Source organism: Cololabis saira, chromosome 13, assembly GCF_033807715.1.
Source record: "Cololabis saira isolate AMF1-May2022 chromosome 13, fColSai1.1, whole genome shotgun sequence".
Classification (NCBI taxonomy): domain Eukaryota; kingdom Metazoa; phylum Chordata; class Actinopteri; order Beloniformes; family Belonidae; genus Cololabis; species Cololabis saira.
In genome coordinates, this window is record NC_084599.1 from 5,865,887 (window position 1) to 5,882,800 (window position 16,914).

Genomic DNA, 16,914 nt, shown 5'->3' on the forward strand with positions numbered 1-16,914 from the left:
TCAAACATGCTTCACATATTCAAAACAGCTGAATCTCATAATTTAGTAAATGTAATTTATAATGTACAATTGTATATGCAGTTGTGGTGTATTAAAATCACATTCCATAAAAGTTAGGATTTGAGTAAATTAAACAAAAAGTATTTAATTCAATTCAATTTTATTTATATTACGTCTAGTTCAAACACAAATTGGGCGCTCCGTTTCTCTTGTTGCAGGGGAGGACAAACAAAAACAATGAACTACATATCCCATAAATCCAGTTTATTCACAAGAGAAGCATTAAATGGTCACTCTGGGTATGAAAAAAACAGTACCATCTAAAAAAACTGTCATTTTTAGTGTAACCTTCACAGCAGAGAATTTAAATATTATTTAGGTGGCTACAAATGAAAACAGGTGCATTTATTTTCGCTGTAAATGTTGTGTATTGAGCCTGATTTTGTATCTCGGAGCCCCCCACCCCCGATAACAGGGGTCCTTTACATCTGAAAACAAAAACTATTTCTGTGACAGACCACGTGTGTGCTACCTGCAGCCTTTCCCCAAATAAATCAGTCCAGATAACACCATTTTATTTGAGAATTATTAGGCAATGGTGTGGAAAAAAAGCATCCCATACCTCTGTATAAACACATTTTAACCATCAGGTGACTGCAATATCTGAGTAAGCCTGAAACAATTTAATAACAAAACAAAGACTTGTGAATAGGGCTCCAGGTAGTGAATCTTTAAATAGTTTTTTGCATGCAAAAAGGGTCAGACGTACATCTGAGGTTTTGATGCAGGAACGACGTACAGAGGCAGATGAAGTGATGCAGCCATCATGCCTAGTGCCTGGCGTTGCTGCAGTTGGGCGGGTCCAGGTTCAGAACCATCATGAGGTCAGCTGACTGCCTGAACGTACTGAATGAGCAGGTTATTTTATCAATGGACGGTGTGGGCACGTTCCAAGATGACTGTCAGGATTCATGGGGCTCAAACTGTGAGACAATTGTCCAACGTGTCCTGTAAACAAGGCCAAAGGGAGTCCAACCAGGGCTGGGGATCCATTTTTAATGTCAAAAATCGATTCGATTCTAATTCTCAAGATTCAGAATCGATTAAAAAGATTTGATTCGATCCGATTTGATTCCGATATTGATTTGGGTTAGTGTTATTAAAACTGTTTTTTGAGCTGTTGCATGAATGACATGACTGTGTAGTTATGCAACATATTAACACTAGTATTATATTGAGATTCAACAGCAAGTATTGTCAGCTAATGATGCTGTAAGGACCAATCAGCTCCCAGAATGCTGATAGAACTGCTTTCAGAAACATCCTGGGTCAGAATTACCAAACAGATCAAGGGAGGAAACAGAGGACGAATGAAATCAGTTTTAATTTTTTCTCACATTCTGTTTTTATTTTTTCCATTTTCAGTCTATTTTGGTTTTAAATTTTTGAGCATTTGGTTTTTAGCATTTTATGCAAATGTAACCCCAATACAGTATATAAAGTAATGAAATATAGACAATTTATGCAATTATAACTGAAAACTTTTATTATTTCATACCTTTAAACATATTTAAAAGGTAAAAACATGGCACCAGTTATTCTCGTGTCCAACAAAACATTCCTTTTTTGGGCATAAACAAAAAAATACCAAAAGTTGTAATGTAATGATGATTTTTTTTTTTTTTTTTTTTTTTTTTTTTTTTTTTTTTAAAATCGATCTTTAGACATACAAATCGATTTATAATCGGAAGATTTTTTCAACACAGGCCTACAACCAAGCACTATAGTGTGTATTGTTTTTGGACAGGCAGCATATGTGGTTATTGAATAATCCTCCAGCTCTACCTGCACCTGTCAAATTCAACCCTTCATGCAGTCGGCACAGACAATCGGACACAACTTCCCTTTTTTCCCCACGAGTCTGAGACTACGAACTCTCCCCCGTGTGCAGTCTGGCGTGGTCCAGCAAATGAGGGCGAGTGGTGAAACTATCGCCACATATTTCACAAGAGAACGGCTTCTCTCCGGTGTGAATCCTCACGTGTTCATTCAGACAGTTCCTCCTGGTGAAACTTCGATGACAAAAGCTGCACGAGAACGGCTTCTCTCCCGTGTGAATCCTCACATGTTCGTCCAAACTGTTTCTCCTGGTGAAACTTCGAAGGCAAAAGCTGCACGAATACGGCTTCTCTCCCGTGTGAACTTTCATGTGTTCAGTCAAACGATTTTTTCTTCTGAAATTTTTATGACACGTTTTACACGAGAACGGCTTCTCTCCCGTGTGAATCCTCGTGTGTTCGATCAAACAGTCTCTTCTGATGAAATTTCGATGGCAAATGTTGCACGAATACGGTTTGTCTCCGGTGTGTGTTCTAGTGTGCGACACCAAATTGGATCTTAGTGCGAAAGCTTTGTGACAAATTTTACATATATACGGCTTCTCCCCTGTGTGAGTTCTCGTGTGATCGGTCAAACTGCTATTTCTCGTGAAGTTTTTATGGCATATTTTACAAGAAAACGGCTTCTCTCCTGTGTGAGTTCTCATGTGGATCATCAGTTTGTTATTCTGTGTATAAGCTTTATGACATATTTTACATACATACGGCTTCTCCCCGGTGTGCGTTCTCATGTGCTCGGCTAAGTAGCTGCTTTTTTTGAAGTTTTTATAACAAATTTGACACGTATACGGCCTGTCATCCGTGTGGATCTGTTGATGTATCATCATCAGATTCTCATCCTGAAACGATTCTCCACAAATATCACAGCTTAGAGATTGTTCTTCTGCGTCGGAGTCATGATGACTCTCTGACTTGAGGAAGTTGTCCACATAAATACTGTCACTTCTCTCGCTGCGGCTTCTCTTATTTGGTCCTGGTTCTTCGTGGTTTGTTTCTTCCTCGTCCTGGTCGTCAGCTACCAGAGAGTTCTGATAGAAGACCGGATCCATGTTTGGTTCTGGTTCATTGTGGTCACTTTCATCAGAATTCTGAGTCACCATGACGATATCGGTCTCCTCTTTCAGTACCAGCTGATCTTTAAGCTGTACTGGTTCCTTCTGGTCCAGGCGGGAGTTTATTTCCTGGTTAAAGAGCTGCTGGTCAGGACCATCATCCTCCTCTTTACAGAGATCTTGTTGGGAGTCTGGAGGGATAAATGGACATAAGAAAAAGTTTACTTAGTTCAGAAGAACATTCTGATCTGGTAAAAACAGGTTCCTGCAGTACGGACAGGACACTCTCACATGCATATTTACTTCATCAATAAGTTCAAATATCAGATGATCATGACCTCATTGTTACTTGCAAGAAGAACGAATTCAGTTAATTAGTTCAGTGTGACCAATAGCAAGACTCTTGGAGCAGTTTTAACCATCCATCTGCCCTTAACATTTACCCTCTCCCAGTTTTTTATTCTTTCAAAGTTTTTCGCTCTTTAACAAAGGATCTGGTTCATGAATATCATTAATATCTCACTTCTCTCAAGCAACTTTCCAGCATCACTAAAAACTGCAGTATTCACTTCTGATAAAGGGCAGAAACCCAGATGCAGCATTATCATTTGTTTGAGCCAAAGTGAGCTAAATAATGCTGATCAAGGGGCTTTTTTGCAAGTTAGCCGGTGTCTGACATGACTGGACACCAGTGACATGGGACTAGAAACATTGGGTTTGACTTGATACCTGACTCAAAACTAAACATTGATTTCCAGAGACTTCACGTAACAAAATACAATTCTGCACTTGCAGAAATAAATAAATACATGTCCACCAACATTCAAATTCTAAATCAAACTTAATAAAACTGATTAGATTAATTTAAAAATACTGTAAATATATAATGATAATATTAATATGTAAAATAAAACACACACACACACACACACACACACACACACACAGTATTTTGGTGTTTGAAATTATACATATATGACATACAGGACTGTCTCAGAAAATTAGAATATTGTGATAAAGTTTCTTTATTTTCTGTAATGCAATTAAAAAAACTAAAATGTCATACATTCTGGATTCATTACAAATCAACTGAAATATTGCAAGCCTTTTATTATTTTAATATTGCTGATTATGGTTTACAGTTTAAGATTAAGATTCCCAGAATATTGTAATTTTTTGAGATAGGATATTTGAGTTTTCTTAAGCTGTAAGCCATGATCAGCAATATTAAAATAATAAAAGGATTGCAATATTTCAGTTGATTTGTAATGAATCCAGAATGTATGACATTTTTGTTTTTGTAATTGCATTACAGAAAATCACAATATTCTAATTTTCTGAGACAGTCCTGTAAGCATAGTTACAGTCTGTTACAAAACAGTTTTAGTTTCCATGGGTAGCTTTAATTAACATTTAACAGACCCCTTTCCTACCTGTTCTGTGTAGTTTCATCTGCGGTTTCCTACCTGTTCTGTGTAGTTTAATGTGTGGTTTCCTACCTGTTCTGTGTAGTTTAATGTGTGGTTTCCTACCTGTTCTGTGTAGTTTAATGTGTGGTTTCCTACCTGTTCTGTGTAGTTTAATGTGTGGTTTCCTACCTGTTCTGTGTAGTTTAATCTCCGGTTTCCAGGTGATGTCCAGCAGTCTTCTCTGTCGGTCGATCTCTTCTTCGTACTGGACGATGGTTTTTTCAAACTCTGTGAATATTTCTTCAGCAGCAGCAGTTAGTCGCTGACTGATGAACTCTCTCAGAGACCCAGACGAACTCATCCTCACTGGAAACACCACGATATCCAGAGGAGTTTACAAAAATACAACGAAAGACCAATTTATTCCCAACAAAGATGATGCTGCAGTAGTTTTTCCGGTTTATTTCCGCTGGTCCTTACACGGGAAAGTTCCGACAGAAACGGCGAGTTAATCGTCAGTTCCGCTGGTCTTTCTATGTTTCTACTGAACAACTTCTTCTTCTAATCTTAGAAGATTATCTTAGAAGACAAATGGTATACATATTTGCTTGTGTGTTTTGAGCTTGTAATGTTTCAGATGCAACCAAATGTTTCCTCAAAGGAATTTTGTAAATTGAAATGTTAAATAAAGTTTATTAAAAAAAAAAATCTTGTTCTTTTTCTTCTTCTTCTTCTCTGTTTTATTGGCGGATCGCAAACGACTTTAAGGTGCATACCGCCACCTACTGTACAAGAGTGTGTAACATCATTTCATTTAGCCTGTTTTAAATTATATTTATCAACGTAGTGTCTTTTAAGAAATTAATTAATTAAATTAATTAATTAAAGGCACTGGCCTTTCTGGTGATTTCACCCCCTCTCCCTCTGTTCCAAGTATCCCCCTCAAATTCCACTCACGTCCTGCCTCTCTCACTTTCTCCTGTAGCCGCTCTCTTTCTATTTCATATCTGTTACAATACATTATAATATGTTCACTGTTTTCTTTTACTCCACAGTTCTCACACTTATCACTGTCCCTTTTCCCCATAACATACAAAGTGCCATTTAATCCTGTGTGGTCTAGTCTTTTCTACTGAACAAACTCTTAATGTGACGACATTTCAATTATATTTCTAAACCCAATTATGCAATAGTTTATGAAAATTCATAGATGGAGTCTATAAATGATTAAGGCACATCACCAGATGTGTTAAAACAAATGGTTTGTTGTCGTCTTTATCAACCTCAGCTCTAACCGACCAAATATATGTAGAGTTGGAAAAAGTAACATGTGAAAAAGTATTTAAAAAGAGAAACAAAGTTTGCTATTTAAAACTGAAATTAAGACCATCTTCACGTATCATTTACCATTATTTCATTAGCAAGAAAGCATAGAAAACACATCAATAATTAAGAAATCAGCTCATTTAAAATGTTATTACAGTAGTACATCTAAAAACAATAGCTATAGGCTATTAGGTAAATGTAGATAAAAACACAATCTAATGATTTTCAAATCTCATAAACCTATATTTCTTTCCCAATAGAACATAACATGAGATGTTTAAACTGAGAAATTCAGCTATTTTCATTTTGATTTTTAAGTTGGACAATGTAACACATTTCTCAAATGTACCAGTTTTTGGCTGAATTAAGCATTTGAAACGGGGCAGCACGGTGGCTTAGTGGTTAGCACTGTTGCCTCACAGCAAGAAGGTCCCCGGTTCGACTCCCAGGCCCGGCAGGGTCTTTCTGTGTGGAGTTTGCATGTTCTCCCCGTGCTTGTGTGGGTTTCCTCCGGTTACTCCGGTTTCCTCCCACAGTCCAAAAACATGCATATTATGTTAATTGGTGATTCTAAATTGCCCGTGATTGTGAGCATGGTTTGTGTGTCTATATGTGGTCCTGTGATGGACTGGTGACCTGTCCAGGGTGTAACCCCTGCCTCTCACCTGAAAATAGCTGGGATAGGCTCCAGCAGACCCCCGTGACCCTGCAAGGGATAAAGCGGGTATAGATAATGGATGGATGTCCAGTAAAAGAAAAGTTATCTGCTGTACTCTACTGCCCTTATTTTTCTTTTTATTGCTTTTTATTATTTTTATTATTTTACCTCTTTTATTTATGTTATTTACTGTTTAATTGTGTCTTGCTGCTTTTAATGTTGATGTAAAGCACTTTGAGTTACCTTGTATTGAATTGTGCTATACAAGTAAACTTGCCTGCTTTGCCTTACTAAAATGACAGACTGCAGCTTTGTAAGACACAAAGCTCACATCATTACCACACTGGACAGCCTAAGAAAGAAGTTACTTGTGCTACATAGTTTGGAAGGAGCCACTCTGCAAATCTTGTTGCTATTACTTCTGTGCATGTTTGCAGGCCAGAGCTTCAGGAGCTGCATGCTGACCTGCAGTCCCCCCTCTGATCATCCCACTGCTGCTTCCACCTGCCTGTGTAGATGTCTGCTATATGCTTGCTGACATCATTGCACCAGTTAGCCATTGTGTCTGTGTCTCTCCTTTCTCTGTTCTTCATTCTCTATGTCTGTTTTCTCTTTTCCTGCTCTGTCCAGCTGGTCTCCAACAGGAGGAGGGTCCCCCTTATGATCCAGGTCCTGGTCCAGGTTTCTACTCCCCTTATGATCCAGGTCCTGGTCCAGGTTTCTCCCCCCCTTATGATCCAGGTCCTGGTCCAGGTTTCTACCCCCTTATGATCCAGGTCCTGGTCCAGGTTTCTTTCCTCTTAAAGGGGAGTTTTTCTTGCCACTGTTTGGTTTAAGGTTTTTCTCCCACTAGGGGAGTTTTTACCTGCCACTGTTTATGTAATAACTGCTCGGGGGTTTATGTTTATGTTCATGTTCTGGTCTCTGGAAAGATCCTAGAGACAACTTCTGTTGTAATAGACGCTATATAAATAAAATTGAATTGAATTGAATTGAACACCCCTGACAGTTACACTAGACGGGACACAGTAAATAGGCCTTCCTCATCCAGGGAAAGTATCTGGATCTAATCTTAAAATTTCTAATGAAACACATTAAAAACTCTCTAAGTTAAAACATTTCGAAGCATTTTGTGCCACTGAAGAGGAAAGCGAAGCAGCAATGACGTTTAAAGCTGCAGACACCATCGGTCAATAGTGCTTTGATATAAACTCTGACACAGTGGTTTGAATCAGTGCTTTAGGAGCAGAGAACAGCTCAGAGTCCTTAGGGCCATTCGCCCATCGCTAGTTAAACTACTGTATAAAGGTGTCCAGTTACTTTGGCAGGTTTTTACAAATAGCAAAGATGGAGTTAGATCATGATTCCTAAAAGCAATGAAATATTCCTTCAAATTAAACTGAAATAGTTATTTTAACACGAAAATAAAATCATGTTTGGTCACAAATGATCTCTGTGGGGCTTTACCATGTAGAAAAACATGCTTTAAGGTTCCAACCAGCCGCTCTTGTCAGATAAGTTCATTAAAGGTGCTTTGTCTAGCCATTTGGTGGGTGCTCAGCAGTTTTTACACAACAAATGGCGCTTTTCCACTAGAACCTACTCAGCCCGACTCCACTCAGTTTGGTTCTTCTCCTCTAGGGTTCTAACGTGCCAAGTAGATACTTTTCTGTATCTATTCTGCCGAGGTTCTAAGCGGCTGAGTCAGCTGTATCTGACATCATCACACTACAGGCCACCGATTGGTCGGGGGGTTGGAGTCAGACGTCTGAGTCAGGAGGAGGAAATCAGAGAAAGAGAACCTGATGGATTCTTATTAATTTTATTCAACTGGTAATGGCAGCAAAAGTCTGTTTCATGATCCAACTCTGAGGGTCAGATGTTCATAAACCTGGTGCTGAGGAGAGAATTAAAAAGGGATGTAGACGGAGATATGGAACGACCAGATCCACCAGGAGCTCTGTCTCTTCATAGCTGCTCACGGCTCCAGCTGACTTTTCAGCAGCACCGAGACAAACTAACAAAAAAAAAAAAAGCGTCGCCGCTTGAAGCTTCTCTCTCTCTCATTTTTAACTTGATATCAAACACAAGCCACAGACCCAGCAGCACATCTATCATCTCCTCCAGGTTCTACATCTTTAGTGTTGTTGTCTTCTCCGTTTAGATCAAACAATCAAATACGTCACAGCAGCTTCACTCCAACCTCCTACTTCTGCTACCGGTGCTGAATTGTTCTGGAAAAGAAACCAGGCCGAGCTGAGTGGAGCTGAGATGAGATGAGTAGAGCCGAGTAGGTGCTGGTGGAAAAACACCAAAAGAGGTGTGGACTTGAGTCATGAGATGTTCAAACTTCAGCGGTGACTTCAGCACATGTGACTTTACTTGGACTTCAGCCTTTTGCCTGGGAACGGCGCCCTGCAATGCTCAGATAATAATCATGAAAAAAAAAGACACTAGACTTATTTTTCCTGACAATAAACTCTGATAAAAAAACCCACCCATTCAGCAGTTGTGAAACAAACACATGTCTGTATGTCCAGAGCGCCAAATGACGTTATTTACAACCTCAGAGATTGAACATTACTGACTTTTATGACTCTGCAGACACAGCCTTCACAAACCAAAGGTGTTTTTATTCCAGAGAGTTCCATCAGGATGACCAGGTGAGTGTCTGTCGCCCTTTGCATTCATGCATTCACATCAGCATGCCAGTTTAGATGCTATTCTGGAGACAATGTTGGGACTTTCAGAAATCTGCTCATTTGTGTCCTTGTTCACACATCCAGCTGAGACATTTTGTTGCAGCAGCAACTGGATCTAAATGCTTTTTCCTCTCAGGCTTAAATACCAGATTTGATTGACAGTTTATCAATGCCAAATTCATGTTAGCACTTTTGAACTTCACTTGCTCTGCAAAAAAAAGCACTGTTTGAATTCGATTGACTTAAATTGTGAAAATCAGGAATGACAGTCCTTCCCTAGTGACTGATCAAGAAACTTTTTGAAGACTTTCTTTTATCTTACTGAGTTAGTTGATAGAAATTCTGAGTTTCCAACATTCACGCAGGTATTTCGTTTCTTGCCAGACCTGCTACAGTGGTTTTCTTTGTCTTATAACATTGACAATTATAAGTAGTGGTCAAAGTCCATGTGATGTTATCCATACGTTTCTGAAAAATACTTGCAGCCTGCTTTATAGTCTTAGCTACAATGAAGTCTAAAAAGCCGGCTTGAACACCCCTCATTTCAGTTGCACTAAGCTATTTTCTGTCCAAAGTCCTTATTTCAAGTGTTGCTACCAATATGAAATCTGAAACAAGTGCTGCCAGAGCTGAAATCAGGACTAGCAGAAATGATATGAGAATTAGCAAACCTAAACAGGGAATAGGAGCGTTGAAATAAGGACTAGCAGAGGTGAAATGTGGACAAAAGCAGAGCTTAAGCCATTTCAATACGGAAGTCAATGGAGATTCCCTCTGTTGGAGCCAGACCCTAGTGGTCAGTCTGATATATCAGACCACTTTCCTGTTGGGATGTTTCTTAACTCTGTACATACATCTGCACCTCCTAATTGTAAGATAACTAGTAAAGTACTGAATGAAAGAACTCTGAGGCAGCTATGGGAAAGGCAAGAGACCAAAGGTTGGACCGGTGTTTTTAATGCGTCTGATCTTGATGCTGCACTGGTAGGAGAAATTACCAAAAGCCCAGGCTTATCAAAGGGAAACTAAGCTCAATTAAACATAAAAATAAACTGTAGAGGTACATAAAAAAAACAGTGATCATAACAAAATGAAGTATCACTCGTATGGAAATAAACTGACACATATAATCAGAAAGAGCAAATGTAATTAATATAGTGAACATATTAATTCAGGCCAGGGTGACTCCAAAAGGATTTGGCCGGTTATAAATAAAGTCCTCAATAGGGCTCAGAAACCACAGTTGCTCTCTGACTCTGTAAATGGAGATCTAGACTCTATATGATCTATATCAACTGACAGTTTTAATAATTACTTTGTATCTATTGGTCAAGACCTTGCTAACAAAATCAAGCATCTCCAGGGAAACTCTTACAAAAATGATATTTCTGGACATTACATGCACTCTTTTTTTTTACAAAACCTACTGATGAAATGGAATTAAATACAATCAATTAAAAAAATCGAAGAGTCATATTTGCAGTAAAATTCCTGCCTGCAATTTCAAATTCAGTTGTAAAACCTCTTGCACATTGCATTAACCTATCATTGCTCCATAGTGTGGTGCCAAAAATGGCCAAATTGCAAAAATCATTCCAATTTACAAATCTGGAAACAAAAATAATATTTGCAATTACCGCCCAAGTTCTGTTCTTCCAACTTTATCTAAGATACTTGAAATAGTTGTGCATATCAAACTAAACGAATACCTTGATAAAAAATTAATTCTCTCAAATTCTCAGTATGGTTTCAGAAAACAGAGCTCCACCTGTATGGCTACTATGGGACTTATTGTAGATCTTCTGTAGACAACAAGACCACGCCGTTCCACAGAGAATGAACGTAAAGCAACAGTAACTGCTCTTTGAATGAAACATCGTAAACCAGCTATCGTGGGGTTTATAATGATTCATCTTACCTGCTTGGACTTTTTACTGTATGTGGAGTTGTGCCGGCAGCACCGCTTAATATTAAACACCTTGAACTTGGAGATCTTTACACCATCGCGGTATACCGAAATACGGTATTCCTTTAAGACTTTAATATGGAATTCATGATGACTATATGACGTGTTTTGGTTGTGTTGTTAGTATTCAACTTTCAATTCAATACGATTTTATTTATATAGCGTCTATTACAAGAGAACTTATCTCTAGGATCTTTCCAGAGACCAGAACATAAACCCCGAGCAATTATTACATAATTATAAACACTGCAGGTAGAAACTCCCCTAGTGGGAGAAAAACCTTAAACCAAACAGTGGCAAGAAAAAAAAACTCCCCTGTTTATTAAGTTTGGTAATTAAACAGAAATAATAAAATCAAGATAAGAGATAAAAGGGATAAAAAGTCAAGACATGGCAGAAACGAGAATAAAACAATTAAAAACAGCAACTAGGGAAAAAACAACAGCATTGTTTAGTGATAAAATGCTTTCCTAAAAAGGTTTTTAGTCCTTTTTTAAAATTGTCCGTGGTTTGTGGTGTCCTCAGGTTGTCAGGGAGGGCCTTCCAGAGACGTGGGGCAGCGACAGTAAAGGCACCCATGGGTGCAGAGTCTGGTCCTGGGAACATAGAGGTGGTTAGTGTGAGGAGAGCGGAGGGAGCTGTAGTGGGTTGTGGGAAGAGTAGTTCTCTGAGGTAAGGGGAGCATTTCCATGGACACTCTGGTGAGTGAGGAGGGAGACCTTCTATTCAGTCCTGGTGGAGACAGGAATGGGGGTGATCTGGTCGTGTTTCTGCACTCTCATCAGGAGCTGCAGAGCTCTGGATGTACTGGAGCCTCTGGAGACTCTTGCTGGGGAGCCCCATGAGAAGTGCGTGATTCACACACTTTGAATTTATAGTTATGTACATGATTCTCTGTGTGTGTGAAAATAAATCTATAAAACAAACAAAAAAAACAACTAAAAATGAAAGAGCTGGTTGTCAACTTTAGAAAGAACAAGACTCATCATTGGTAGTGCCTGTGTGGAGAGGGTACCGATGCTCAGGTTTCTGGGCATCGGTACCAGAATCGGTACCTTAAGCTGGAGGATGACCTGATCATAATATTTTACATTTCTATTTATAACACGCTGTTTGTTACATTCTTTAGTTATTTTATTTTTTCATACAATTTCGTTGTACCTTGTAAAAGTGATAATAAAGATTTGTCCCGTCTCGTCTCGTTGGTGATGGCGTTATGGCTTGTGCCGATACTGGAACTGGTACTGCTATATGTACTGGTGCTGGTGCTGCTATTGGTGCTGGTACTGGTACTGGTGCTGGTGCTGGTACTGGTACTGGTGCTGATACTGGAACTGTCACTGCTATATGTGTTGGTACTGGTACTGGTGCTGATACTGCTATAGAGAGTCTGCATTGACGTCACTTCCACTCTGGACCAGCCCCCTTACTAAAAACAGCTGCAACTAGTGGAGAAGACGGGATAACAACTGATGGGCTTAAATTAAAGGCAGTTGGACTTGACAGTGACCCGTACAGTTACCCCAAGAACCAGTGGTCCATGGACATTAATATTTGGTACAGTTACCAAGAACCAGTGGTCCATGGACATTAATATTTGGTACAGTTACCAAGAACCAGTGGTCCATGGACATTAATATTTGGTACAGTTACCAAGAACCAGTGGTCCATAGACATTAATATTTGGTACAGTTACCAAGAACCAGTGGTCCATGGACATTAATATTTGGTACAGTTACCCCAAGAACCAGTGGTCCATGGACATTAATATTTGGTACAGTTACCAAGAACCAGTGGTCCATGGACATTCATATTTGGTACAGTTACCAAGAACCAGTGGTCCATGGACATTCATATTTGGTACAGTTACCAAGAACCAGTGGTCCATGGACATTAATATTTGGTACAGTTACCAAGAACCAGTGGTCCATGGACATTAATATTTGGTACAGTTACCAAGAACCAGTGGTCCATGGACATTAATATTTGGTACAGTTACCCCAAGAACCAGTGGTCCATGGACATTAATATTTGGTACAGTTACCAAGAACCAGTGGTCCATGGACATTAATATTTGGTACAGTTACCCCAAGAACCAGTGGTCCATGGACATTAATATTTGGTACAGTTACCAAGAACCAGTGGTCCATGGACATTAATATTTGGTACAGTTACTCCAAGAACCAGTGGTCCATGGACATTAATATTTGGTACAGTTACCAAGAACCAGTGGTCCATGGACATTAATATTTGGTACAGTTACCAAGAACCAGTGGTCCATGGACATTAATATTTGGTACAGTTACCAAGAACCAGTGGTCCATGGACATTAATATTTGGTACAGTTACCAAGAACCAGTGGTCCATGACATTAATATTTGGTACAGTTACCAAGAACCAGTGGTCCATGGACATTAATATTTGGTACAGTTACCAAGAACCAGTGGTCCATGGACATTAATATTTGGTACAGTTACCAAGAACCAGTGGTCCATGGACATTAATATTTGGTACAGTTACCCAAAGAACCAGTGGTCCATGGACATTAATATTTGGTACAGTTACCAAGAACCAGTGGTCCATGGACATTAATATTTGGTACAGTTACCAAGAACCAGTGGTCCATGACATTAATATTTGGTACAGTTACCAAGAACCAGTGGTCCATGGACATTAATATTTGGTACAGTTACCAAGAACCAGTGGTCTTTGGACATTAATATTTGGCCACAAATCCAGTTTCCTGATATTTTTATGTACTTAATTTCTACACCGGGGAAATACACGAAGCAAAGCTTGAAGGCAGACAAAAGTCTTGACGCTTGGTCCGACTTCAAGGCAGGATTTGTTGTAGAAATTAAAGTGATGAGGACACCGAACTTTATGATTTGACCGTTTAACGTTAGCTACCCAAAAATCCAGCATTACCTGATACAAAATGGGAACCACAAATCCACGTTTCGGTGCCTGGAATCCAGTTGTTTCTGTGAATTGCAGTGATCCATTTGTCTCTTAAGCTTATTTTTCGGCAGTCTGTAAAACGATAACTCCGATTTCTTGCTAAATCTACGAGTACAGTCAATCGCACAACAGCTCTTTCCCATCTTAGATGTTTTCCTGTTGCTCAAACTGAAAGTTTAGCTGCCACTCAGTCTTTCTGACACTCAGTCTTTTTGACACTCAGTGGCCAAAACACACTGTGAAGTTGCATCTGTGACGTTATGCGTATTCCCTCTATTGGTGCTGATACTGATACTGGTGCTGGTACTGATACTGATACTGATACTGGTGCTGGTACTGATACTGGTGCTGCTATATTTGCTGGTGCTGGTACTGGTTCTGGTGCTGCTGCTTGTTCCTTCCCACATTTCCTCCACAACACTCCACAGAGCACTCTGCTTCACTTTTATGTTGGTTAATTAACGTTTGTCCTTTTTTTCTGTCCCCTCAGTACTGCTCAAATACTGTCCACGCTGAAGTCCAAACTGGAGGCCCTTGAGTGCCACTTCACCTGGGACCTTTATGCCAGCAGGTCCCGGCTCTTCCACATGAGGGATGCACTGGAGGATATCGGCACTAAGGAGGGGTACAGCTGGCTGGGCCACATCTACAACCTGCAGGGGTTCATTCACCACCAGCTCGGCTTCATCCAGGAGGCCCTGACGTTTTTCTGCAGGGCGACCGAGACCTTTCGCCAGATCAGAAACACAGTCTCAGATGAAGGTCCCTGGTTGGTGGTGAACTACGGGAATCTGGCGTGGATGCATCACCTGCTGGGAGAACCAGCGCAAAGTCGGGACTATCTGTCGAAGGTTCATGACCTGATTAGTGAGTACCCGTCTCCGTGCCAGGATGAGCTCCACCCAGAAATCTGTGCGGAGAAGGCCTGGACCTTGATGAAGTTTGACAAAAACAAGCAAATGCTGGCCACAGACTACTTCCAAAGAGCTGTCAGGATGCAGCCAGACACGGTGGAGTGGCAGACGAATCGCGCATTAGCGCTACTCAATGCTTCCAGACACCACACAGAAAACCTGGGCCCAAACATTTTGGAGAAAATGAAAATCGCCAAAGAACATGACCCAGATAACTTGCACTTAGCGGCTCTATACCTGGACGCGTGTCCTGGGAGAGGAATAAAAATGCAGGATGAAGTACGAGAATTGGCAAGAAAGGTTTTGAGAAAGCCAGTCAGTAGTTACAGCGGCATTGAACCGTTACTGCGGCTCTACAGGAGACACTTATCAATGGATGAAGCCATTGATTTAGCCGAGGAGGCCCTGGAGAGACATCCAGAAGCACGATACATAAAGAAATGTGCTGTAGTCTGTTACAGAATGAAGATCTTTGCACAGAGTAACAATCCTGATCGCAGCATGATCGACAGAGCGGTCAGTCTCTGTGAGGAGGTGATCACTCTTTATCCTTACTCTTCACTTAAAATGCATATAACTCTTGCAGAAATATATTCAAAGTTGAACCAAGCTAAAGCGGACCTGATATTCGAGGAACTGTTGAAAACTGATCTGGATCCCGAAGGGGCTCAGATGCTCTACAGCTGCTACGCAAAACACGTTGGTCAAAAGGACATGCACAAGTCTCTAGAGTACCACATGAAGGCAGCAGCAATACCAACGGAGTCCTTCTACCGCAAGGACAGCATCAGGAACATACGGAAGATCAGGGACAGGAGCAGTGACCGTCTGTGTGGGGAAATTGAAGAGTTTCTGGATAAAGTGCTTCAGTGAGACTTTACCTCTCTGGTACAAGACCAGGGCTGCGTCCGAAATCCCACACTTCCACCCTAATGAGTAGCAAAAACAGTATGTGAGATCTTTTAGTGCGTCCGAAACATTAGAACGTACTCAATAGTATGCACTATCCATACTGATTCTGGAGAAATGTATTAGTATGGATTGATGGACACTAGCGAAGCAGAAACTTCCCACAATGCAATTCAGCGGCGTTTGGTTGCTAAGTGATACGTACTGTATATGTCATAAGTATAATATTAAGTATAATAATATTATTATATAATATTCGTATATAATAATATTATATAATGTCCTCTTGTTTCGGCCAGAATAAACGGGAAATAGCGGAGCTTCTACTGCTGCTGTAACACGTCACTTCCTCCCAACGGCAGGAAGTGCCGTGTGGCTCTGAGTAGTACGTCTGAATTAATGCACACTACTGATATTTACTCAAAAGTGTGCAGAACTTAAGTATACTTTTTAGTATATAGTGTTTAGTATGGCATTTCGGACGCACCGCATGTCTAAATTTCTATATCATGTTGGTGTTTGTGACCTAAAAATGTCAGGGTTTGACATTTCCTGTTTTATTTTGAAGCCCATTTGTGTTTAAGTTCTAGTTTGACGTACCTGTTTTCCATCTGTCCTGATTGTCGTTAATAAATTATATATATATATATATATATATATATATATATATATATATATATATATATATATATATATAGTCTTTCTGTTTCTGTTTTTGTTCTGTTTCCTACTGTTTCCTCCCTCCATGTTTTCCTCGTCAGGTTTTTGTAGTCACGTTCATGTTCTGATTTTGTATCCTGCTCAGCAGCGTTTTTGGTTTAGTTTAAGTAAATAAATCACAGTTTTTGAGAACTCCTGACTCCTGCTCTCCTGCATCTGGGTCCTACTACAACCTCCCTGACAAAAAAAAGTAATTCTTTGACATTATTCTGGCTATCTTTTCATCCAACCATGCATCTGCCCATCTGTTGCTACTTATTTGGGTTTGGGCAGTAACCTTTTCAATTCAATTCAATTTTATTTATATAGCATTTATTACTGCTGCAGGACAGGATGTCAGCAAGCATCTAGCAGACATCCACACAGGCAGGTGGAAGCAGCAGTGGGATGATCAGAGGG

The 16,914-nt window shown here is 39.9% G+C and overlaps 2 protein-coding genes across 2 annotated transcripts; one reads left to right on the plus strand and one right to left on the minus strand.

Annotated features, from left to right (window-relative positions):
- Positions 1-1,295: 1,295 nt before the first annotated feature.
- LOC133458017 (zinc finger protein OZF-like) lies at positions 1,296-4,895 on the minus strand. Its single transcript, XM_061737477.1, has 2 exons — positions 4,549-4,895; positions 1,296-3,141 (listed from the first exon to the last, which is right to left on the minus strand). Exons 1-2 carry the CDS (start codon positions 4,718-4,720, stop codon positions 1,928-1,930), a joined length of 1,386 nt encoding a protein of 461 aa, XP_061593461.1. The 5' UTR covers positions 4,721-4,895; the 3' UTR covers positions 1,296-1,927.
- Positions 4,896-8,954: 4,059 nt separating this feature from the next.
- Positions 8,955-16,594, plus strand: LOC133458020 (interferon-induced protein with tetratricopeptide repeats 2-like). Its single transcript, XM_061737482.1, has 2 exons — positions 8,955-9,006; positions 14,463-16,594. Exons 1-2 carry the CDS (start codon positions 8,999-9,001, stop codon positions 15,757-15,759), a joined length of 1,305 nt encoding a protein of 434 aa, XP_061593466.1. The 5' UTR covers positions 8,955-8,998; the 3' UTR covers positions 15,760-16,594.
- Positions 16,595-16,914: the final 320 nt, after the last annotated feature.